Source organism: Pseudorca crassidens, chromosome 2, assembly GCF_039906515.1.
Source record: "Pseudorca crassidens isolate mPseCra1 chromosome 2, mPseCra1.hap1, whole genome shotgun sequence".
NCBI classification, from domain to species: Eukaryota; Metazoa; Chordata; class Mammalia; order Artiodactyla; family Delphinidae; genus Pseudorca; species Pseudorca crassidens.
Window position 1 is genome coordinate 25,119,636 of NC_090297.1, and position 27,471 is coordinate 25,147,106.

At 38.8% G+C, this 27,471-nt stretch overlaps 1 protein-coding gene across 1 annotated transcript; it reads right to left on the bottom strand.

The window, feature by feature from the left end:
- On the bottom strand, window positions 1–27,191 carry PTP4A2 (protein tyrosine phosphatase 4A2). The gene is made up of 6 exons (XM_067725248.1): window positions 27,041–27,191; window positions 10,924–11,617; window positions 8,750–8,842; window positions 5,167–5,297; window positions 3,807–3,881; window positions 1–2,563 (listed from the first exon to the last, which is right to left on the bottom strand). Exons 2-6 carry the CDS (start codon window positions 11,017–11,019, stop codon window positions 2,455–2,457), a joined length of 504 nt encoding a protein of 167 aa, XP_067581349.1. The 5' UTR covers window positions 11,020–11,617; window positions 27,041–27,191; the 3' UTR covers window positions 1–2,454.
- Window positions 27,192–27,471: the final 280 nt, after the last annotated feature.

Sequence of the window (27,471 nt, forward strand, 5' to 3'; positions counted from 1 at the left end):
GAGCATGTAAAATATGTTTTATTGTTCTTTAAAAGGGCTCAGGGTTTGGTTTTAAATCAGGCTGCACACCTTTCATCAGTCTGACATCTCCCTCACCAATGTCAAACTGGCTTCAGCTAGCAATACTTCATTAAATCCAAAAGAAAAAAATGTTTAATTTTGAAGAAAATCCAGTTCTGAGAACAATTAACATTAGTCTGTAATTTAAAACAAAATGAGGGCTAATGTTTCATGTTGTTTTATAAACCCTTCTCCTCATACAGAACCAGGAATGTAATTTTCCCAACTCAGGCAGGCACTGTTACTGGTGGATACTGCTCTCTCTCTCTCTCTCGCTCTCTCGCGCGCTCTCTCTCTCTCTCTCTCTCTCTCTCACACACACACACACACACACACTCTCACACGCTCACTCTCCCTTTCTCTCTCTCTCCCCCTCCCTCCTTCCCTCCCTCCAAACAACAAAACTCAGAGCATGTCAAAGGAAAAAGGTTTGTTCTGGTATTGATCAAAACCCTTGGAGTCAACTGTCTATCTGAGCTTAGAGGGTATGCTGTTTTGATCTTGAGCCTATGTTAAAGGAATCTACTGTCAGGTTCTGAAATAAAGAATTTTGGATAGTACCATCATTTTTCACTTTAAAATCCTAGAAACAATTTCAAAAAGCATTATTTTGTTTTGTTTTCTGGGATGGGGGAGAAGAGAATCTACAGATTTTTATTTATTTAAAAATCAAAACAACTCGGCATAGGAAATAGGCAGTTCACATAGCCAGCCAACATCTGAGGTATCATCAGTGTGAAACAAGGTCCTGGTCCATTCCTACTGGCCTAGCTGATCCTAACAAAATGGGAAGTTTATGGCTCTGCACAGCAAATTCCAACAGGACAAGATGACCGTAAGACTTTATTCAAATCCTTAGAAGCAGAGCACTATTAATTATGTAATATTCAGCTGGAGAGTACAAGAGCCCCTGATGGTATCCTCCAACTTGCTTTGTCAATGCAGCCTGGTCACAACTGCAAAGGAGCAGCAAAATAGCTTTTCTAGATCAGTACATTGAACCCAGCAAAGAATCTGCAGAAATGATACTACACCACTGCACTAGCCACACAGTCCCTTTGCTACACAATGAGCTGCTCTATGTCTCTCTTCTACCCTATTATGGCCTGTGGACACATACTCACTAGGCATTGTTGGTTTTGAACCAGCAAAAAAAATTTTTTTTAATCTCACAAAGAACCTAGTAAGAAAATAACAAGGCAATCAGTGGTTAAACTTAACTGTACATATAGGGGGCAGTTTGGGAAATACCCATTACAGGCATTTCTCAAGTCTAAAATATTGTGTCTTTGCTGCTACTCCTTTGACTGTTCCTGAAAATTCAGAGTACAAATAAGTCCTAAAATAAAAACTTTACACTAACAGCATTCTCTGACATCATTAGACAGAAAATCAGAGTAATGCTACAGCCCACAATTCTACAAGGTGTAGAAAGTGTGCTAATGCTCTGCCTGGACATATCTTTAGTGACGGCCTGGAGTACTCCCCTTCCGAAAACAACAATCTCTGGGACATCCACTTAGCTTCATTGGTTGGAAAAGAGATGAATTCGACTCTCAGCTAAGTTCTTTGAGAGACTCCTCTTAAAATGCCATTTCCCCACAAATTTATCAAAACAAAAAAGGCTCCTGGCTACTTTGCCTAATGTTGAATAGGGTTTTCAAGAAAAGAAACTAACATGAATACCCCATCATCAGTAAAGACTAAAAAACACCTGGATCATATACTATATACGCCACTGCCTTTTTTTGTTTTTTCTTTTTTTTGGTGTTTTTTTGTTTTGTTTTTTTTCCTAAAAGTGCCCAGGTGGGCTTAAGGCTGCCAGACTGCACGCACATCTACAGCAACATGGGCTTCTCCTATTTCACCTACAACTTGTATCAGGGGAAAAAAGAGGGATAGACGAAAGTGAGAAGAAGGGAAAAATACACCGTGCCTCCCCCCCCCCCCCAAGAAAGAAAGAAATCCACAAAAGGGAGATCTATGTGCCAAGCATAATGGAAGAGTGTGCTCCCCAAACAGATGGTTCTGCAGAGGCTAATGTTCTGCTGGTTTTCCTTAGAGACCTATTTTGAGAAAGTTTAAAAAGACAGGAGATTTTGAAATAATTCAATCCTGGCAGAAATTCAAACTCCAACACTAGGAGCAAAATCATCCTTCACTAAATTAATCCTTTTTTTTCTTTCTCTTTTTCTTTTCTTAAACATTTTATTCACGTTATAGAGGGATATATTCTTGTTTGTTTGTTTTTTTCCAATCATTAGGAGAGTGGTTGAGGAGTACTGAATCCATCACTACTTTGATGACACAGTTAAGATTCCAGATTCACATTTCCAGGTACCAAGAGTTCCCTCTAAATGCCACGATCAAGTCAGCCTTCGTATACATTTCTTTCTACTGAACGCAGCAATGCCCATTGGTATCTCTGAAGCGTAATCGCATCTTAGGTCGGTATTTCTCCAGGTAAAGCAGCTGTTTGGAATTGAATGCTCCCCTTCTTTTTCTGAAAATACAAGAATGGCACACTTTATCATGTAAAAAAAGAGCTGCCTGATTCACTGAAAAGTGTATTTATGGCCTATGGCCTTTCTAACTCTACACAGCTGAAAACCAGCATATTTCCCATACAACATCACTTCTTAAGTGAAAGGGCTGAACTGAAACATGAACTTTCTGTGTGCCTTCCTAAAAGAAGAAATAGACAAATTTTCTTTGCTAACTCTCATTAGAGTCTATTAATCGTTTAATAAAGATCAGAATGGTTAATCCAGAGACATCTGACTATACTCTTCCCAATTAATATATTCTTCATATTAGAAATGGCAGCAAGTATTTAGGATAAATGAGGAAGTATTTATTGGAAGCAGCAGACACAGATGGCATTCCTTGAAACATGTTATCTTCCTAGAGCTACCATACATTTCATGCCCTTTGTCACAAAGTCATTTTTTTATTTCTTTCTTTCTCTTTTCTTTTTAAGAAAAGGTTAGAAAGGGAAAGGGCAAGACAATAACTGCCAAAGAATTCTGGACAAAAAAAATAGCATGGCCTGTTATTCCAGACTGCTGTCAAGATTCTGTCTGGGCACTACCATCCTGATTCTGTGACTGAACAGGTCACTTAAGAATCCTAGGTGATTAACTGCTCCTCTATAGTTTCTTCCTTTCCTCTTTGTCACAGAGAGTTACATTTGGAAGGCATTTTGGACAGCCATTAAAAGAGGCACCACATCACTGAGACTCAGCTACCTAGCTATTCATTTTAAAGACTCCTAGATGTTCAAGTCATATACTGGACATATTCTACAATGCCCAAATTTGCCACCTAAATTAGAAAATCTTTAAATCTGGGAGCCAGTAGTGTTATTGTGAGTCTCTTTATCACTTGCCATTTTTGATATCTTCAAATAATATTTTAAGCCAAAGACAGCAAATTACCCTGTACTATGAATGGGTACTTTTTATAATTTCTTTCTCTTGTATGATTTTGCTTTGTGTGTTTTTTTAAAATTAATTAGTTATTTATTTGGCTGTGCCGGGTCTTAGTTGTGGCACGCAGGATCTTTGCTGAGGCATGCAGGATCTTTAGTTGAGGCATGAGAACTCTTAGTTATGGCAATGTGGGATCTAGTTCCCTGACCAGGGATCAAACCCGGGCCCCCTGCATTGGGAGCTCAGAGTCTTAGCCACTGGACCACCAGGGAAGTCCTGCTTTATGTGTTTCTGAACATAAAACTTCATACTCACTGTCTTATAAACTGAACTGCATCTTCGTACTTCATTCCACATTCAATCAAAGCAAGTGCGACCAGCACAGGTGCCCTGCAGAGATAAACTCATTTGTAAATAACCACAGGTCTTTGGAATTAAAGGATTTTTTAAAACCCAGGATTACTTATTACCAAAATTATGTAAAGCTTGAGCTTTCATTGTTCCTGTACACTAAAATATCTGATATTTTTCTACATAGTAAAAATATCTAAATCATTACAGCTTCTATGGTATTTTCTATTTTTAGTAAAGTACAAAATTCTAAACCTTTATTACAAGATCTTTACTCTTTAAAACATCATCACATTATATCTCAAATTTTCACATCATTTTATGTCACCAAAAATCCACTGATCTTTAACCATTATCATAGTAAATGACCAAATGGATTATCTTGAGTGTCTCAAAATTTTTGTTACAAATCAATTTTAATATCATCTCTTCATCAAGTACTAAAGAGGTGCTAGACTTCCTCAACAAAATCCTTTCCATGAGCTGGGAGAGTGGCAGAGAATTCGTAATTAGGAGTTGCTTTCTATATATATATTAATATAACAAAGGAAATGATGTTTTTAATAAGCCCATTATAAGGCACTAACTTTGGACTGACTACCTAACTAGGATAGCTATTAGTTTAAAAAACTGCCCCAAATCAGGATAAGGACTAGAGACGTCTGACCCTGAAGAACTGTACAACACTAAACTGCAAAAAAGGAAAATAGCGAACGAAAGGGTTGAGCAGAGGTAACAGCCTGAGTCACCACCACCTTGAGGCAACAGCAGCTTGCATTAATGTTTGGAGTCAAAGTGCACATTATAAATTGACATTTAATCTACTGTTGATGAGTGTTGCAACACCATTCCATGCAGTGCTCAAGGAAAAAGATTTTAAAATCAAAGTCAACTTTCATTCTCCATACATTTCCTTTCAAGAATTTAAGGTTCAACCATCTGCTCTTCATCTATTAACTTCCATTCATCTCAATCTAAAATTAATCATGTACAGATTCTTCAAATCTAAAATTATTTTAACTTTGTTGCCCATTTCAAACACCTAAAACTTTGATTACTGGAAATGGAGAAACTGAATTAAGACTGTATTTTTGGCTCAAAGATAATTACATTAAACCAGTTCCAAAACAACTTATGAACCACCACCCACTAAACCCAGACTCAGACAATGAAACATAAAAAGTTATTCTGAGAAATCATTACACCAGCTTTTGCTCTCGTTTCCTTTCCTTTCAGGCAACTTAATATTTAGCGTAATAAATGCAGTTTCTATCAAAGTGAAATTTTTGATAATGAATTCACAGACAAAAGGGGAAGAACTTACCTTCCCAGTCCTGCAACACAATGCACTGCAACACAGCAACCTGGCTCTTCACGAAATTTGGTTTTTAGTAGGTTTAGCCAATCGTCAACTATCTGATTAGGGGGTGGCGCTCCATCGTCAAAAGGCCAATCCTGGGAGGAAAAGGTCTTTTACATTAAATTGATATTTTCTCCAGAATTAACATCCTAATGCACAACAGCTGCATACACAGGGCAGGCTTAATTGCACTAACCGTTCTACATGTACCGATTTTTTTTTAATAAATGTATGTATGTATGTATGTATTGCTGCATTGGGTCTTTGTTGCTGCGCACGGGCTCTCTCTAGGTGCGGCAAGGGGGAGCTACTCTTTGTTGCAGTGCGTGGGCTTCTCGTTGCCGTGGCCTCCCCCGTTGCAGTGCATGGGCTCTAGGCTCACGGGCTTAAGTAGCTGTGGTGCGCAGGCTCAGTAGTTGTGGCACACGGGCTTAGTTGCTCCACGGCATGTGGGATCTTCCCAGACCAGGGCTCGAATCTGTGTCCCCTGCACTGGCAGGCAGATTCTCAACCACTGTACCACCAGGGAAGCCCCATGTACCTATACTTAACCACACAATTCTGATCACTTCTGAAAAATGATCCAAGATCAAAATTCAAGTGTGCCAACTTAGCCTTCTCAATGAAGCATACATAACCAGCAACATAAGCATCAAACTTTTTCTTTGGAAATATGTCTTATCACGAGAGTGATAAGAGGTTAGCATTCTTCAAATATTTTATCTGAATAGAACAGTAATTAGACATAATAGAGAAAACTAAAATTAAAACCAAGACAAAGTAAGAGAGGACACACCACCTGTCAATAAGATTTAGAAGTCCATTTTGGCAAAGTATACCAACTGGTATCTCATTGGTCTCTACGAATATAAATATTTTTGAGGATTATCCCCAAATAGCTCTAAGTTATGATGTCTTTTCTTTAAAGACTCTGATAAGTAATTTCCAACAGATCATAATAGAAACATACTACTATCTTTGTGCTTACATACGTATTTTTTTTAAAGTCAAGCAGCAAATATTTTTAAAGCTCAGCCTAAATTATACACACCCCATTTTACAAGTATAGTGCCACAGGATATGATCCTGAGGAAATGAAAACCATTTTCTCAAGTATTCCCTTCTCTTTTTATATTCATTGATTTGGGTTGTTTTTCAATTAAGACCAACCCCATGTGCATTCACAATACAGGCAGGGATTTATCTTCCTTGTTACCTCGCACAAGGTCCTGAGAAACCAACACAAGTCATTTTGAAGAAAGGGGGGAAGGGACATTCACATATTGCATCATACCCTCTGTCCCATCTAACTTCAAGGACAGAAATGCAAAGACACTGGGAATTTTTTTTTTAACAATACTATTCTAATGAGACTGGATAAGGACACTTTAAAATATTAGAGAAGGAAAAAGGGAAAAGTGACAGAGCACTAAATTGATTGTGCACTCATTACTGGCACCACTAGAACACTTCATGGAGCCCATTAGCCATGACAGCACATTATGTTTGTCAACTACGCCCCATAATTAAAGGGCTGTCAATGTTATCATTATAAATGTCACTACAAAGTTTAACTGTAAATAGCAGTAAAACTAGTAAGTACCTTAGTCAAGAGCTTACTTCCTCTAAGACTCCCTAAAATGCATCTAGTTAAGAAACAATAATATGAAACATGCTTTACTTACTCATACAAGCAGTTTCTATCCAAAAAAATCACTAAAGCAGTAATTTAGAAGCATCTGAACTTCAAACTGACATGGCTGAAACCACCATTAGTCTTTTCCAATGTGCTTCTGATTTACAAGAACATTGGTCAAAGGGTTGAAAGGTCTCACTTTGGGAATATCCTCTTATAAGGTGTTCCAAACCCTCTTCACCTAGCAAAAGTAAATTAGCAATCCAACTTAAACTAAAATTTCTGCCTAGGCATTAGGGAGAAGGGAGGGATGAATAGGTGGAGCACAGAAGATTTCTAGGGTCATGAAACGACTCTGTATGATACTATAGTGCTGGATACATGTCATTATGTATTAGTCAAAACCCCTAGAACATACAAGAGCAAACTCTAATGTAAATTATAGACTTTGGGTGATGATGATGTATCAGTGTAGGTTCATCAGTTGTAACAAGTGTACCACTCTGGCGGGGGATGTTGATTATGGGGGAAGCTATGCATGGGTAGGATCAGGGCATATATGGGAAATCTCTGTACCTTCTGTTCAGTTGTGCTGTGAACCTAAAATTGCTCTAAAAAATAAAGTTTATTTAAAAAATTTAAAAAAAAATTCTGCCTAGGAAAAAAAAGAAATTCCAAGCTTAATTCTAAATATCCTTGGTTTTTTTCCAGCTTTAGTTAGACCTTTAATTTTATCTGATCACAGCTCTTTAAAACAAAACAAAAGCCTAGATTTAAAGGCCTGGAATAAATCCCAGATCTACCACTATCTTCTACAAACTACTTCAAGTTCTTTAGTTCATTTCTATTTCATAAAGGTGTTTACCAACATTACTGATTCAAACAGACTACGGTCAATCTGCAGTTCATTTTCTCACCCTGCCAACTGTCAAGACAAACTGATTTCTCATCTACTCTCTAAAGAACATACAATACAGGAAAAGGAACTTGTATTTGGTTTAATTTCAGAACTTAAAATTCTGTTTTTATTTTTTTAAACACAGGGCTACATTTTATACACGTTTATACTTATCCCCAGTGATTTCCAGCCAGGGGATGTTAAAGTCATTTAGAAATAGGAATGCAAGCAAAGTATTATTACCATGCCATACTATTAAAATACATTTTAAAAAACATAATGTTTGGCTATTTGATTTTTGTGTTTTCACCAATGTGGAAGTGAGGAAACTTTATGTATCAGATGTGAGACAACTGCCTTACCAACAGGACATTTATTTTCTTTGCATCAACTGCCTTCTCAACTACCAACCAATGCAGTAAAGACTACAGAACTAACTCTCAATAAAAAATAGGCACATAGGGGCTTCCCTGGTGGCGCAGTGGTTGACAGTCCGCCTGCCAATGCAGGGGACACGGGTTCGTGCCCCAGTCCAGGAAGATCCCACATGCCGTGGAGCGGCTGGGCCCGTGAGCCATGGCTGCTGAGCCTGCGCGTCCGGAGCCTGTGCTCCGCAATGGGAGAGGCCACAACAGTGAGAGGCCCACGTACCACGAAAAAAAAAAAAAAAAGAATGTCTGATGGAAACTACTTTCAGTTAGATTCAAACCAGTAGCCTTGAAACAAAAGCTAAATGTCACAGTAATTTCCTAGAGAAAAAAAATGAAATTTCCATTTTCTTGAAATAAGTGTGCACTAAATTTTGCCTTTTTTGTTGAAAATACTCTGCATCTGTGGACTTCAAGGGCATAAATGAACAAAACTGCCAATCCAAAGAAATTTTAACAGATTGCTATGATTACTGTATCTCCTGTAAGTTTAAAAAGCAAACTATGAGTGCCAAGTTTTAAAAATATCTATGTTTGAAAGGTACAAGTTGTTTGTAGTGAAAAATTAAAATACTACACACTCACTAGAACGTGGATTCCTTCTTTTTCAACTGGTGCTTTATCATATGTAGCATCACAAACTCGAACCAAAGTTGTCACTCCATACTTCTTAAGTTCCTTTAAAGAAAAACAAATATAAGGAAACTTGTTTTTAGAATCTGCAATGAAAGCTTTAAAAATATACTCTTATAAACTGAAACGAGACCTCATTCTCAGACAAAGATCAAAATCATTCTCGTTGTAACAACATATACAACAGACATTCTTGCATTCAAAGTGGAAGCATCAATAAGGCCCACCTTTGTAAGGGGCAATTTGGTAGCATTAATGCAAAAACTTTAAAAACACACACACAATTTGACCTAGAAATTCTACTTCTGGGAATTTATACTAAAGAAATAATTAAAGATATACACAAAGATTTAGGTACCAGCATGTTTAGCACAGGTTGTTTGGGATGGTATAAAGACAGAAACATTAATGGTCCAAAAACAGGTGAATGGTTAAAAAAGTATAGCACATCCATACAGAATACTATGACAGCTATAAAAATAATACTAAGGAGGTTGGGGGAAATTTTTCTAAAATACACAGTGTGATCCTATCTATATGTATATTTATAAATATATACATAAATACAGAAAAAACATCTAGACACCAGGTATTAACAGTATTTTTAAATTGTCTTTTGCTTATCTGTAACTTCTCATTTTTATGTATTAAGTACATATTGCTTTTTATAATTTAAAGAAACAAAAGCAATTTTGAAATTCAGATTAAATAGTGGTATTATATTACAAAGTCAAGTAACACACAATTACAGCCAGAAGTCTTGCTCCTTTAGAAGTTTTCCTACAGTAATGCCTAATCCAGTCACTAACTAACTTCAAGAGGCCACCGACATCTTTTTATAGCTGCAGGAGTCTATGACCAAGGAATCCACAGGCTGAAAATAGTATCATGTAATTCAGCCAGGCTTAAAGGTGACTGAACAACCTGAGGGCATACCGGCCTGGAATTAACTTGTACACTGTGTACACAAAGTTAAGAAGCTCAGAGAATTAAAAATATAAATAAGCAGAACAGTGATATCCTACAAGAAGTGTCCATCATCTGGTTATCTAAAGAGAAAGTTATTTTAATTGCTAAAGGACTTTATTATTCACAGAAACGCCTTCTCATAAAACAGACTCAGGAGAGTTGCTAATGTTATATAATGAGTCAGAAATTTTTAAAAATTTCAAAATACAAATAAAATCCCATTAAAGTGAACTCCACAGTAGCTGTTCATTGAAAGTTTCCAGTAGAAATTTTTTATGGTAAATATTTGTGACCTTCAGCAAGTCAAAACCTCTTCTGAACTCAGTTTTGCCATTTGTAAAGTGAGAGAGGTAGATTTAGAATCCCTAGGAGTTCATCTAGCTCTCTAAGTCTACTCCACAAATACATCAACAGAAATCATTGAGACTGAACAATCTGAGAATGATTAAAAAGCTTACATTCAAATGCCTGTTGAATAAAGTACAAAATGTTTCTCTACTACTACCAATAGAAAAAATGCAGGATTTGACATAAAAATGCTACCTATAATACCTTTCCTTCCCCTAAATTTCTGGACCCTTGAATAATGTGGTTCCTACTGCTAAGTAGTTCTAGGGTAGCTTTTCATCAAAAGTGGTTAGGGCATTTTAGGAAGAAATGGGTTTTAGTGTCAGAGATAGTTCTACCACATACTGTGTAATTTGCCTTCAGGCAAATTACTAAACCACTCTGAACCTCAGTTTCCTCATCTGTAAGGGAAATAATGGTACCTATACCTCATAGGGTTATTGTGAGGAGTAAATGATATAATGCATAAAACTGCTTATTGTAATGCTGGGTACGTACTAAGTATTCAATAAATGTTAATTAGCTTTATTATTGAAACTGTAACAAAAGAACTGCTAATAATGTTCAAAGGAAAAAACACAGTACTAGACAATCTCTAAGATCTCCTCAAATTCCATAAATGTTCTTTTAAAAATCTGTTTTAACTAATTCAAACAAAGACTGGTAAGATCCACAGGATCAGTATCATCCATACTCCAATCACAGAAATAAATGGCTTTGTGGTATAAGATTTCTTTAGAGTGGTGTTAATTTTTAACAGGATTTTACCTATAAATCAATCCAAAACGTAGACCATGCTACAATCTTACCTCTGTGAACTTGTTGAGGGTAGCGTTGGTAGGGTTGTGGGTTATCAGAAAACGCATGTTCTCATAGGAGATCTCCACAGGGGCTGGACGGTTCATTATGGCAAATAAAAAGTGTGAGCGTGCGTGTGTGAGTGTGATGGGGAAAATGAAAAAAAAAATCAATAAATCTTGAAATGTTTCACAGCAGAAAACATTAAAAAGACCACTAAAATGCCTATTATCGATCAGTGTTTTCTCTATTCAACTTGTTTATTCTTTAAGAAGCTTCTCCCTTCAAGATAAGCAGAAGTATTTAGAATCCACTTGAATCCAAATTCAATTTGGGCCTCAATGTCTGCTGATGGATACCTTCGGACTCCAAAAAAATCCAACTACATACGAAACTTAAGCAGCCTTTACTACATTTAGGCACTAGTGAGACAAGTTAAAAGAGTAGGTCGCTTTTCACTTTTGTTTACTTGATGCTTAATTTTACTGGAGTCATTAAAAGATATATGCTTGCAATAAAAAAAAAAAAAAAGCCAACTATTTCTGAGGCCAGTCTCGGTGTCCAGAGTCTTCAAGGCAATGTTAATTATGGCACATAGAACCTCCAAGCTCACTTGTCAGCGGAAACGCTGTGCTGAGCCTGGCAGAAGTCTGCCCTCACGCTCAGAATCGCCATAAATGTGCAACGTATATTCCAACGAAAAACCTGGAGGAGACAATCATAAAGAAAATGAACTGGAGGTTGACAGCAAACACAATGCCCAAAAGTCAAGAATACATTCTTTATGAGCCCAAAGACATCTGAAATGGCGCCACTTCTAAACTACTGCCATCTACCAAGAATAGGACAGAAGTACATACCAAGAGTATTAAAAGTCAGAGATTTAAGTTAAGTATGTCTTGGGACTTCCCTGGCTATCCAGTGGTTACGACTCCGAGCTCTCAATGCAGGGGGCCTGGGTTCCATCCCTGGTCAGGGAACTAGATCCCACAAGCATGCTGCAACTAAGAGTGTACATGCCACGACTAAGGAGCCCTCAAGCCACAGCTAAGGAGCCTGCCTGCCGCAACGAAGGAGCCCATGTGCCGCAACAAAGGAGACTGCCTGCCACAACTAAGACCCAGCGCAACCCAATAAATAAATAAAATAAAATAAATACTAAAAAAAATAAATAAAAGACACCGTGCTCCCACTGCCGGGGGGGCAGGTTTGATCCCTGGTAAGGAAATTAAGATCCCACATGCCGCATGGTGCAGCCAAAAAAAAGAGTTAAATATGTCTTCCTTTTTTCAAAACGAGGCTCAATAAAGTTCTATACTAATAAGATTATTTCTAACTCGTCATTTTAAAATGAATTTTTAAAATCATTTTAAATCATTTTTAAATGATTAAAAGATACTTAAAACTTCACTCCATGGACTCTTTTATAAAGTTCACATCAAATGATCTCCTTATTTGTCTGCTTTGATGTTAACTATCTTTGGTTAAAATTATATCTGTAAATGAAGGCTATTTACCAAAATTCCACTTTGAGGATTTAATTCTTTCAATCCAAAATATATGCATTGGCCCCATTTATGATATCAGTTCATAAAGTTCATATGATACCAGTTATCTTCTTTTCCTCACAACTCTAAGTAGTTTTTAACTACCTATGATGAATGAGGAAAGAGGATCAGAAAAGTGACTTGTCTAAGGTGAATGAATTAGCTAGGCCCAAATTCAGACTCTTCTGAAAAGTCCTGTATTTTTCCCCAAGGTACCACAATTCCAGCTGACTCAGCTAATATATAAATCCCATTCTCTCATTTCTAGTCCAATTTATCTTTTTATTATTTCTCACATCACTACCTCAAGAGTACAAAAGCATCCAAAGGTTAATGATTCACACAGCAGTCTCCTGCGCAAATATTATTCCTACCAAAACAAGGCAAGAAGAGAAGTGGCAGAATTTTTGAAACACAGTAATCTGTATAGCTGGCTCAGTCAGAGTGTCAACATAATCATAAGTTCCTCTGGAAATAGGGACGAGGTCTAAGTTCTTCTACTTGCCTCTTCCCTAAGCCACCAATAAATGCTTATTTAGAACTCTAAAAAAGATGACTGTAACCAGACAAATGAAAGATAATGACTGCAGAGGCACCTGCAGGAAGAAACTGCAAGAGGTAAGAACAAACCTAAGCCTCAAACTTTCAAGCCTAATCTTCTATCTTCAAGTCTTCTTTTTATGATATTCTTAATGGCATTTTATTTTGTAAATTATATACTTCTGATTATATTACCATAGACACAAGCTCAAAACTAAAACATTCCTAAAATATGAGACACAAGAAATTCAAAATGGCATTGTAAGAACTCCAATACCTCAGCATAATGAGTTATCCACTACAGTAAACACACAAAACTTCTACATTCAAACTAACAAAAACATAATACACACCATCACCCTTCCTAACTCATAATCTAACTCATAATTCTAACTGTAACCCTAAAACGCAGCCACTTTAGATCACACATTTCACAGAGTACTCCTTGTACAGTCAAGGAATTTTAAAGCTGGCAGAAACTTAAGAGATCAAATACACTGACCTTTAAAAAAAAAAGTTGCTGTTTGGGATCCAGAGAGATTACAAAAACTTAAGACCACACTGCTAATTAGCAGCAGATCAAGGACAAGAACCCAGGTCTTATTTTCCCTCCAATTTTGACTAATGGAGGTATCCACATATTTTTCAAGTCATAATCTTATTCATGACAGTGTAACTTTTCTTCAAATATTTGGTTGGATGTTCATTTGCAACTCTGTGACCTTATAATAAGGGGAGAAAAGACTATTAAAATAACTACTCAAAGAACAATGGTTTGCGTGCAATGCAGAGCAAAACACAAGGAAATTCTAACCTGTTTGAATCCCTTCGGTTTAATGCTGTTATGGCAGCTAATATGTGTGTCAGCTGAGAAAGGCACTGAAAGACCAGCATTGTAGTGACAGCCAGGCTTAAAAGGTTACAGCTCTAGCATTAAGTTTTCTACCCAGTCATCAGTGTTTGTCTTCTCAGAAAACAGAACAACCTTTATCCCATCTTATTCCTCCAAGCTCAGTTTGGAAGGACCACTACCAGGGAGAAGGATAACTTATTATTAAATTTTCAATTCCTTTTTTTTTTTTTGGCTGCACAGCTTACAGTATCTTAGTTCCCTGACCACGGATCGAACACAGACCCCGGCAGTGAAAGCACAGAGTCCTAACCACTGGACCACCAGGGAATTCCCAGATTTTCAATTCTTAATACCATACTGAGATCTCCAGCAAAGGAATTTCTGCCAAATGAAACACTATGTTCTATCAGTGTTAACAGATGCATGATAAAAGCAAGCTTCTGTTCCTTCCCCCTCCCCCAGGAGTTCAACTACACATTAACAGTTAAATGTTCTTGCACCTGTCAATTCAGATAAACTAATGTTAGTTTCTGTGACACCCATAAGAATGCAAAGCAAACAGTCTGTATAAAAAAATCATAAACAACCTACCACAGCTGGAAAGTACTCAACAGTTACAGAGCCATACATTTTAGCATAAACTCAGCACCTGTATACCTTACTGGAAAACTTTTTTCTGAAGTTTTCTCTCTGGCATTGATTCTGCTCTACCTACTCAAGTAAAAATTGATTTTTACTTTAATTTACCAGATGATGGAAGAGGCTGGTACTTGACACATAACAGTGATCAAATTCAAATACGCATCCAAATATTCTCTCCACCCTTTATCTTTTATAGAATCTAACTTTTAAAATGTTGAATTGGGGAATTTCCATTTCCTAGGCAACATTTCCATTTTTAACAAAAGAATATGACTTCACTGAAGAATTAGAAAACGATGGTCTGTGACAGAGAAATCCTTTTAAATTAAAGAGGGAAGAGGAAAAGATAAAGAAGAATAAAGAAAGGGGGCTGGAAGAAGAACAAGCAAGCAGAGGTCTACCAAGCTAAGACAGTGCACTCACTGCCAGTAAGACTAAGTCAATAACACAACAGAGACTACTTAAAACTCTGAAGAGGGGTATGTTACAAGTTTAAATATCCACTGTCAATGCTCAACTGCTAACATCTACCTAGATGAGAACCAAAAGCCAAAATGCATGTAATAATACAATACCCATCACTTAATCATGGCACAATGTTAAAACGGAAAACCATGGAGAGGTTAAAAAGAATAAAACACCTATATAAACTGATACAGGAAGATGGCTAAGAGATACTAATAAGTGAAAAAAGCAAGGTACATGATAATATAAACAGTATATATAGAAATATTTGTGAGTACTTAGTATGTTTTCACTCAGGCCAGGAGCATGATTTACAATATATACCTTCTAAACAGTTACTGTTTTTTTCCCATGTACACTTATTACCTTAATTTCTTTAATTTTTTTTAATCTTTTTTTTTTTTTTTTTGGCTGCACCATGTGGCATGCAGGATCTTAGTTCCCCAACCAGGGATCGAACCCACACCCCCGGCATTGGAAATGCAGAGTCTTAACCACTGGACAGCCAGAGAAGTCCCCTTAATTTTTAATTCTAGGGTGATAAAGAACCTACAATGATTTACAATTTAATTACATCCTTAACAGTGCTATAACCACTGGATTACAAAGAGCCTCAAAAGGGCTAGTCCTTCTGTCCCTGGCAAGCCTGTACCTACACATTTCCAGAAAGACAGCTTTCTTCTTTGTTAAAGATACTAAATTATGGAGTAAAATTCAGATCCTGCTTTGGCAACTGTAATTCTAAGTTCAAATATAAATATAGAGAATTCAAGGGCATGAACGAACTTTACAAAATCAGCCCCATTTAATGTAACCCACACTTACTGGGCATCCTTTTAAAAATCCTGTCAAGCCACTCACAACAAGCTTTCCACTGAAATCACTTCTATTTACAAATTAAAGTGATGATGCAAAAACCCTCTAATTTGATAGGTTATGCCAGTATTCACCAAATTAAAAACAGTACATTATAAGTAAATGTACAAAAGAACTCTAGATCTTAGAAAATAAAATCTAAAAGCAAAGGTCTGAGGAACAAGTAAGTATACATTTACTGTTTACTTTTCTTGCCAGAAATTCTACAGGAAGTCATGCAAATTTGAGTCAGCGTGGTTTCTACAAGCAGACAACATGAAAGCATAATATGGTATACAAGACTAACACCTTGCAACAATTTTTTCCTAAGACAAATTAATTTCACCTCATTGAAGACACCTGCATTTCCCTTAAGTATGAATAATCTGTCAACAGTAAAGAATTCATTCTCATGAAGGACTAGACACTGCAATTTGGCCAGTTAAGAATGTATAAATGCAAATATTTATTGGATACATAATATATACCATATATTCTTATATGGGCAGCAAGAGCAGTAAACAAACAAAAATTCCTGTCAGGATGGATCTTATATTTTAGCAGGAAGAAAAAGACAAATAAAACATGCAACTGCTATGGAGAAAAATGCAAAGCAGGGGAATCTGCAGTGTCAGAAGGGAGAGGGGATTCCACTTTTAAATAAGGCTAGCAGGAAACGCCTCAATGAAAAAAGTGACCTTTTATCCTAGTCCTGGGGTTTTGAGCCAAATAGATATTTGAGGAAGCATTCTAGGCAGAGGGATTAGCTCTTGCAAAGGTTATGAGGTGGGGCCATGCTTGGAGTGTTCTAGGAACAGCAAGGGGGCCAGTGCTACTGGAGCAGATAAGGCAAGGGAATGAATAGGGTCAGAGAAATAAAAAGAGAGGCTTACAGGCCAACAGAAGTATTTGGCTTTTACTCAGAGAAAAATAAGAGGTTTCAAGCAAGAGTGACAACCAATGTTTAAAAGGATCACTCTAGATGCTATATGGAGACAGATTATGAGTAGTAAGGGTGGAAGCAGGGAAATCCGGTAGGAACTTGATACTATAATCTAGGAGACAGATAATGGTAGCTTGGGCCAAAGCAGTAGCAGTAGAGAGGATATGAATCAGTTTCAAGATGTACCTTGAGGTGGAACCCAAAAAGATTTGTCCACAGACTGGATATGGGGTCTGTGGGGGAAAAAAACTCAAGGCCCTGAGTAACTGTTAATAACTCACAGAAGGCTGACCGAATATTCACAGACTATTCAGACAACAGACCATAAAATCTTCACAACCATCAAGAAAGAAAAGCAAGGAAATTCCTCTTTAAAGTACTACTGTATCTACTGCATTTTGACCATTTGAGATTAAGACTTGTAAACTAAAGAAAACTCAACATTGCTAATTAAACACTCATCTTCTGGGGCTTCTATGGTGGCACAGTGGTTAAGAGTCCGCCTGCTGGGGCTTCCCTGGTGGCGCAGTGGTTGAGAATCTGCCTGCTAATGCTGGGGACATGGGTTCGAGCCTTGGTCTGGGAAGATCCCACATGCCACGGAGCAACTAGGCCCGTGAGCCACAACTACTGAGCCTGCGCGTCTGGAGCCTGTGCTCCTCAACAACAGAGGCCGCGATAGAGGCCCGCGCACCGCGATGAAGACTGGCCCCCGCTTGCCACAACTAGAGAAAGCCCTCGCACAGAAACGAAGACCCAACACAGCCAAAAATAAATAAATAAATAAATTTATTTTTTAAAAAAAGAAAAAAAAAAAGAGTCCGCCTGCCAGTGCAGGGGACACGGGTTCAAGCCGGGAAGATCCCACATGCCGCGGAGCAACTAAGCCCGTGCACCACAACTGCTGAGCCTGCGCTCTAGAGCCCGTGAGCCACAACTACTGAGCCAATGTGCCACAACTGCTGAAGCCCGCGCGCCTAGAGGCCCTGCTCCACAACGAGAAGCCACCGCAATGAGAAGCCCCCGCACCACAACGAAGAGTAGCCTCCGCTCGCCACAACTAGAGAATATCGACAGGCAGCAACGAAGACCCAAGGCAGCCATAAATAAATAAATAAATAAATTTATTTTTAAAAAAACAAAAAGCCATTCATCTTCTGGGTGAGGGACTGGGCGAAGCAGGTGAAGGGGATTGAAAGGTACAAACTTCCCATTATAAAATAAGTCATAGGGATGTAATATACAGCATAAGGTATATAGTTGATAATATTGTAATAAGTTTTTACGGTGACAGATGGTTACTAGACTTATAGACATGATCATTTCACAATGTACTTAAATGCCTAATCACTATGTTGTACACCTGAAACTAACATATTGCACCAACTAAATTTCAATTAAAAAAAAAAACCTCATCTCCTGGTTAACTGATCTTAAATTGGAAATTTTCACTTTCATACCTACTCCCAACTCATCAGAGCCCTGTCGAAATAAGAGCTCTACTCTCTGTACTACTTATCTTTGTTCATCCTCTCTATTGTTGCATTTATCAAACTAAAAGTGAATACACCTGGCTCCTTGAACTTAGACCATTCAAATTAATGTTAGTTCCCGTCCCCTACTGACTACAGTCCCGGGGAATTGATAAGGAAAGAGGTAACATTAAATTCTACAGAAATTATGATCCAAAATATCTGTAAACAAGCTAAAAATAGCAACACACTTCTTACTGCTAAAAAAAGTTTCAGAGTTACTCCCTTGGTTATTCCCACTTTTCTACTTCCTCATTTAAGGAGGGAACTTGAGAATCAAGTTCCAGTACACAAATCAATAATCAGTTCTATAAAAAGAAAGCATGACCTTGATAGTGGGAAAATATCTGAACACTTCAGAACCAACAGGACATACATGGCCTGCCACTCAGAAAGGAAAGGAAAGCAATTAACCAACAGATCACACCTGCTTCTGAGAACAGTGACAGTTATTTTCTGAAGTCCCGTGGGCTCTGTTCCCACTCAAATGAAAAGGGAGTGGTTTTCAAATTTGTATGTACCCTGGCAATTAGAAGTAGTTGTCATTTTCTGGTAATTCCTACCTCTTCAAATAACTGTAAGACAAAAATTGCATTAAATATTTTCACGCCATACTTCAAAATATTTACTTTTCAATTTTGTACTCCATTGTTCCTCTAAAGATTAGCAACTCTCCAGCTGAAACTCTTTGTCCAAATGTTATTTTTCCTTTCAGAAATAAAATTTAAATGAAGATAACAGCACTATGGCCAATTTTCACTTTTTCTAAAAAATTATTTCAATACCAGTAAAAACATTAAAAATCCTAACACCATTCTAGTATGGAACATTATATTATTGTTTTCAGTGAATCTTTTAAAAATTAAGTTAAATAGCTCTATTAAATTGATTCTATTCATTCATATTTCCATTTCCAAGGAAAGGTATCATCAGGACTACCCTCTCCACGTGCTTTTTGTTTAAAGACTTCAGTTTATGTACATTTCAAGACTCCCAAGCCTCTTTATTATAAAGTTTAAGCACCTTCTTTTCCTAAAAAACTGTGGTAACCTCCTTCATACTATAGAGAACTATCTCAAATTCAGCTGCATTCCCATAAAATTAAATCCTAATATTTGTTTTCTTCTTTCCCTCCATCCTTCTTTCTTTAATCTCAAAAGGATAAATAATTTTCCTGGAGAACAATTTCAGTCTCAATCATTTTACTTTAGTTTCCAACATCACTATACGTACACTAACTCAAGAACCACTGAATTATTTCATTAATAAGGAAATGTATTTGAGATTCTGAATTTCAATTGTAATAAAGCAAACTCAGTAGTAAAAATCCAAAAGGACACCCGAATTCACCCTGTCAAAACCACTTTGAAATGTTTTGTGAGCTATATCAGGACAGTTAGAATGACTGTAACAGCTGCAAGTTCCCTGAGGTTGCAAAATAGATACTTGGGAAAAGGTTATTTGAATCACCTTTCAAAATAACCTACAGCACAGGAGCAGCATGCAAAGCAAAAACTTCCAAGCTATTGTTAGCATTATTTAAAATGTATGTTTCAGAACTTAGCAGTTTATGGGTCAGCTTAACTCTTTCATTTCCCCATTTTGTCTAACATATTGAGCATATTTAAAGGTCCTGTTCAAGTATCCACCACCAAAAGAGGGGAAGGAAGCTCTCTATGTACAGGATATGGAATAAAAACATTCCAAATTACACCTTGTCAGCATAAATTCTTTTGTTTGAGCCCCAGAAATTTTTCTGCTGTTAGGGCATTTTGGTCCAAGTTTCCCCTAAGTAAGTTACACTTCACTTCCTCTCCTAAACTTGTTTCTTAAAAATCACATTATACTTCACAGCCATCTCTCTGTGCACTGAGTATTAGTACAAGATAAACAGACAAGAACCCAAATAATTCAATTTGGAGAGGCTGGTGGCCTTTTAAAATATGCTGTCTACCCACTAACTGAATTGCCCAGTAATGACTTGATGTTTATTCTCATAAAATACAACATTCAAAAGTCTTTAGAAACCATACAGTGAAAGCAGTTGTTTCACATTACATATGAATGTGAAGTAAAAATGGTGAAATACCTCTATAATTCCATGTCAAGGGGTGATTATTCTTTGGTCACCAGCTTAGTTCAACATGGATTCACTTTCCTTCTCTTCTCACTTAAAGAATGCAAAATTTAGGGGCTTCCCTGGTGGCGCAGTGGTTGAGAATCTGCCTGCCAACGCAGGGGACAAGGGTTCGAGCCCTGGTCTGGAAAGATCCCACATGCCGCGGAGCAACTAGGTCCGTGAGCCACAACTACTGAGCCTGCACGTCTGGAGCCTGTGCTCCGCAACAAGAGATGCCGCCATAGTGAGAGGCCCGCGCACCGCGATGAAGACTGGCCCCCGCTTGCCGCAACCAGAGAAAGCCCTCGCACAGAAACGAAGACCCAACACAGCAATAAATAAATAAATAAGTGGGGGAAAAAAGAATACAAACTTTAATCTTTCATGTCCTCTTCCTCAAAATGCTTACTGAGATGCAGGACAATATACCAGCTCTGAATGATACTAAAACTCAGCCCATCTAATCTTAAAACAAGCATTTGTGGAGCTCTCTTTGCATACCATATAATCACCATCCAGGATCAAGAACCTAAAAGAATCAATATGGGTGAAAAATATTTGATGATGAGCATTAAAATTTCATTATTAATGCTACATACTTTGAAGACACAAAATAAGCATGAGTAGAATGGAGTAGGATTAATTAAGACTTCTGAGGAAAGGTAAAATTTTTATGACAAGACTAATAGAAATAGAGACAGGCCATGGTAGCATGACTCGAGAAAGGAGCTAAGTCTTCGGTTAGATAGCTCTGAGGAGGCCTTGACCATGCTGAGAATTTTAGACCAATTCAAATGCAATAAAAGCTCTTAGGAATTTTAAAAGTAGAGTAGTAGTAACTCTTTGCTCACTGAGAGAAAACAAGTATTGCCATATTGGTGAGCATCTTCTGATCTACTGAGCTGCTCCATAATTACCAGCAAGCTTCACAAAAATAGCCTCTCAGCTTACTAAAACCTACCTGATTGCTGAATTCTTTTTCCTAGTAAATAGATACAAGTTTAACTAAATTCTGCTTGGTGATGACCTCCAAATGAATATCTCATCTCACCTGAAAAACAATTCAGAGTTTAGGCTATGACTTAAATTTGATGTGCTCTTCATCCAGAAAGATCTAAATTATTTGAATAATTTAAACCAATCACCAAAAGGAAACTTGTTTGTAACCACACATGCAGAATGAAGAATGTCACTACAATCTATTGTTTCTCCATCATATCCTTCTCAATTTGCTGACAAATCCTGCTGATGACTCATATCCTTCTGTACTAACCAGTCACTCTGTTCCCTCATGACAGGCTTTTCACCAATAATGGAAAGAAGGAAACACACCAATTTGTTTTGCTATTAAAAATAGTAAATATCAACATATGTATATAAATCCAATCTACAAAGACTGTGGTGGTACAACCTAGTGAATCTCAAAACGAAAAGACTAGAAAAAGGCAGACTTGATTGTGAATTTGAATTCTTGTCAAACAATACATTAGTTAAGAGCCAACATTTTTGACCACTGGGGAAATAAAAATATAAAGTAATTTATCTGATCTGCTAAAGCAAATATATCATGTGCGCATTTTATGCCAAAAGAATTAACATTTTCTGAGAAGAATGAAATTTCAACCCAAAAATACATGAAAGGAATTAAATTCTCTAAAAGGAAAGAGGGTTCTAACGGTCAAAATATTTTTTCAAAACAGGCTCAACTAGCAAAGAAAGGGTCACAGAAAAGCTTAATCTAAAAATTCTCTACAGTTTAAAAAAGAATGTTGTAAAATGTAAATTTATATTTAAATGATGAAATTTAGTTTCTAGATCACTTAAAATGGAGTGGATGCTGTGTTACAGAATCCGCAGGTAAGAAATCAGTGTAGGCAAACAAAAAACATTTGTATTCAAATCACATAAAAACTGTTGGTATAATCTGTCAACCCCTTGTAGCCATTTTTCTGGCAGAGTTTATGCCCTGTAAGTCTATACTGATTGATCGGGGAAAACCACCTCAACACGTGCAGGAGAAAGGTTATTTTCTCATCTGGGTCCTAGTAACTCCACAGGGTAACTGTGGAAAGTGGACAGAGCCTGCAGTACTGTGCAGCTTCTCTCATGGAGGTGTCAGAGTAGTGACAGTTTCTGGTTTAGCCTAGACCCCTACAACTCCATGGAGCAAAAGATTCAGATACAATATCCACTTGAGCTCTACGCCAAGCAATCCTGTAAGGTTTCAAGTCTCAACAGAGTGGCCAGGAAGTCAAAGGAGCTAGAGAATGTGGTTCAGTCAGTACAATGAAGAATAACCAGAGAAAGCTATCAGACACCTCTGTATATATACACTAGTTCTGAAGTTGAAAATGGATAGAAGACTCTTCTAATACTCCAGATTAGCAGATTCAAATCACCATTTCCCAAGTAATTTTAATCGGTGGCATCCACTGTTCATTTAACAAACGCAAGATACAAAATTATTGAAACTGTAACATCAAGGACTCTTGCTTTACAAACTTCGAGAATAATCATCAGTTTCTATCTAACCCAACTAGTATCTTGAAAAAAATCTCAAAGCAGCAACATCCCCCAAAGAGCAAAAAAAGTAACTGAGGTATCCTTTAAAAAAAAAAAAAGAAAACTAACTAAAAACTAAATTTCAAGCAAAAAAAAGGCGATTTCTTTAACATCTACTAATTCCTACATAATCCCCTGTAAAATGACTACAGTTAACTGGGGAGGAAAAAAAAAAATGGCTAGAGACTTAAGTACTTTAAGCCCCAAAGGGAAAAAATTTTTTTAATCCACTGCCATCTATTTACTGATACTCTTTAACTAGGATTCAGCAACTGATCCCTAAACCAATTTTCTTATCTGTAAAATTGGAAGAATGCCACTTACTCACTCCCAGGGTTATTATGAATTTAAAATGATATGATTCGTGATTTAGCACACAGAAGATTCTTAAGATGGTAATGTTGAATCCTAAAGCATAATGTTGGACTTCATAAGTACTCCAAGACCTCAAAATCTCTAACTACTACCCTAATTCAATAAACATAACTAAGTCTTCTATGTTAAAACTATGGGTCCTGATTTCCAGTTGCTCAAAATTTGTAAAGATCACCAACTTCTACAAGTAGTATAGCTAATGAGATATCACTTAAAGAAATCAACCTAACTTAGGCTTCCCTCTAACTTGTTTCACTCTTCCAAGAGCAACAGCTAAAAATTTATGTACTGCTCATCTGCATCTTATTTGTAAATGCTTTTTCTAGAGGCTTCACTGATTACCAATCCGACATTCCAACAAAAAAGGAACAGTACAGTCAAACCCTATAAAATAAATCTCCATTCAATTTCAACTTCAGGTCTCAAAACCATAAAGTGTTCAGTAACTACCTCATATAGAAATGTCATCTTTAAAAGACAAAGTGAATAAAAAGTTGCATCTTAAGAAAAATAAATGTTTTTCCTTGTTCACACAAATGTCTTTTCAAGTAAAACATAAATATGGGGCTTTCAGACTTTTTAAGAAACTACGTGCAAAAACATTCAAACATTTACTCTTCCCTAGCGCCACCAAAGTTCAATGATGTTGTAAATGGTTTCTGCCTATAAATTTGGTTCGTTCAAATTAAATATCACTTGCCTGACTCATGGAGGGAGTGGTCTGACTTTTGCTGTTCTGAGTCAGAATATACCAGGTTCAGCAGTTCTAAAAAATTTTTCATTTATATAGGTGGTCTAAAATGCTAGTAGCCTTTTCCAGCTACTAAATATAAGAAACTGTTGCATTAGTAGAAGTCTTAGTGATAATAATACTTTGAGTCTGTAGTTCAATTTATAATTAACAAAGTGCTTTCATATATATTTTCTCACTTGATCTTCAAAATCTCCTGAGGTAAAAATCCCACAAAGCTGAAGAGAAAGACTTTCACAAAGAAATGACAACTTCTGGTTGACTCTTATCCCCATTAATACACTCTTCTTCTTTCCCCCAAAATAAAAAAAAAAAAACATTTAAAAGGCTGCTGGGTTTCTTTAATCAGACTTTCCTCTCCCAGACATATCCCAGGTGCCTCATAAGACTCTTGTCTCAAAGCACCCTAAGGCCCCAAGAGAGTTCCAAGGCAGAATCTCCACCCACATAAAAGCCTAGCCTAACTTAGGCCCCAAAGAGCCTCAAGTCAGCATCTCCTAAATGATCTCCTTGCCTCCAGCCATTCAGTCTTCTGAATTACCTTCAACATCTCTCATCTGTACAAGCTGCTAGGTCACTGTGTGGATGAGAAACCTCAAAGAGAGACAACCTAGCGAGGGTAGTTGACGGTATAGTGGAAAAATCAAAGACTTTGGAGTCAGACTGACCTGGGTTTTTAATCCAGCTGGGACAAGTTACTTCACCTCTTTGAGTCTCTATATCTTCTCATCTCATCACTGTAAGTCAATGAGGGCTCATCACTGTATCCCTAACGTCTGGCAAATAGAAACCACTCAACGTGTGCCAAATGAATGCAAATGAGGACACCTACCACCTTTTAATAGTAGCTGTGAGAACTGAATGAGAGTATAAAAACACCTGGTACATAGGAGGAACTTAATACTAATTAATCTGGTCCCCCACCAAACAGTATCAATACTATTTACTGTTTCTGAAAGCAGAGAGCATGCTAGTGATGCAGAAAAGGACACTGTAAGAAAAATATAATTTCTGACTTCTAATTACACACCAATGTTTTTGCTTGTAATTCTATCGCGTCTAGTACCAAAAGGACCACGCTACTCTTTGCTTGTATTGAAAAGACTCCCAACTTCTAAGAGACTTCCCACCATTACAGTATAAAATCCGTATCAAGGTACTCTTCATCAAGAACCTCTACTTTGGGCTTCCCTGGTGGCGCAGTGGTTAAGAATCCGCCTCCCAATGCAGGGACCATAAGTTCGAGCCCTGGTCTAGGAAGATTCCACACGCCTCAGAGCAACTAAGTCCATGCGCCACAACTACTGAGCCTGCGCTCTAGAGACCACGAGCCACAACTACTGAGCCCGCGTGCTGCAACTACTGAAGCCCACGCACCTAGAGCCCATGCTCCACAACAAGAGAAACCACTGCAATGAGAAGCCCACGCACCGCAACAAAGAGTAGCCCACACCCCGCAACTAGAGAAAAGCCCGCGTGCAGCAACGAAGAATGCAGCCAAAAATAAATAAATGTATTAAAAAAAATAATGTGTCATTCTGAAGCCTTAATTTCCTTTTGCACCTTGAATAAGGCATAATTTCACTCACTTCCTGTCTGAAACTACTCTGTAATACAGAGGAAGGGAGCCAGTAACCACCATATTTAATCCAGCAATGGCTACAGTTTGGTGACTCCATAAAGACAAGCATTTGCTGAATGCCTACAATGATGCTAGAACTGCTAGATACTTTATACATTTCTTGAAAAATTCCAGAAAATAATAAGCTAGCCTATGGTTCTTCTTTATCATCAACATATTACACCATTATTATTATCATTATTACTACTTCTTAAAATCTTCTCTCCAGAAGGGTAGGAAAGAGCTAAAACCTAAAAAACATTTCTTAAATTTACCTAACAATAGAATACCTCTCACCTGAAAAACTAGCAATACTTTACAAGAGTCTGTGCAATACACAAATTTGTTTTAGTTAGCTCTCAGAACCCCAGACTAGGGTGGAATGCCAATCATATGCTTGAAAAATTTGGAAATGCATGTCCATGTCATGAAATAATGGGGGGGGGTCACAGAGCCAGAAGATGGTAGTGCCACTGGAACAGACTTCTGTACCCTCTCCTCATACTTGAACCCAAGGACCCAGGGACAAGATGCTCCAGGAAAGAACTCCCTAACCCAGGACACCCGGGTTCACTATGGCCGTAGAGAACAATCAGGGAGAGCCTCCAGGAAGCCGGCTCACAGACTGAACAGTCGCAGGCACACACACTTCCACACTCCCTCATCTGCCGTTCACCTTCTCCCCAACCTCTCTCACTCTGCACTCAGGTTCTCCCCCCCACCACTCTACCTCGGGCACGAGAAACTCTCCCTCCCCCACTTACACTCCCCATTTACCCCACTCTCCCATGCACACTCCTACTCCCCACACTCACTCGTTCCCACACGCTCCCCCTCACTCTCCCCTACACTCGGCCACACTCGCTCTCCTCCCACCCTCCTGACACTGTCCCCCCTACCGCCCCCCACTCTCACTCCCCCTCACTCTCCTCTACACACACACACACACACACACACACAGACTGCCCCCAACTCCCCCATCCACACTTTCTCCCCCCATGCTCTCTCTCCCCCCACATGCACACTAGCCCTGTCCCCAACTCACACTCTCGCCCTCACGCACGCACATCGCCCCCCCCCACTCAACATTCTTGCACACAACACTAGTCCCTCCCCCTCCCACACGCGCGATCCCCCCACCCTGCTCACCCACCCTCGCTCTCCACGCTTCCCGGCGGCGCTCCCCCCGCCCCCGGCCCCGGCCCGGCCCTCCTTCCGGGGACGTGTCTCGGGCCTGCACTAATGGCTGCGGCGCCTCCCGCCCTCCCCTGCCCCGAGGCCCCGGGAGCCAGAGCGGGGGCCGCCCGGGAGCAGCGCACTCACGCTGGCGAGCTGGGGACTGGGCATTGAAGTCCGGCGGCGGCGGGAGCGAGGAGGCGCCTCTCTCCTCAGTCACCTCGGCGGCGGCGGCGGCGGCGGTAGCGGTGGCGGCGACGGCTCCCCCCCAGCCTCGGCGCGCGACACCCGGCCCGGCCCGGCGGCGGCGGCGCGTGTCCACGAGTCCGTCTTGCTGCTGCTGCTGCTGCTGCGGCCGCCGCTGCGTCTCCGGCTGCCGCCGCTGTCCCCGCTGCCGCCGCTGCCCTGTGGCGTCGCCTCGCGCCGTGCCCGGCCGCCGCTGCCGCTCCAGCCGCTACCGGACGGACGACGGTTACAGCCCGGCCGATCGCGCCGCCGCCACCACCGCTGCGCGCGCAGCCGGAACCAGCTCCCGCCGCCGCCCCTCAGGGGGCGCTGCGGGGCGCGGCGCGCGCGCC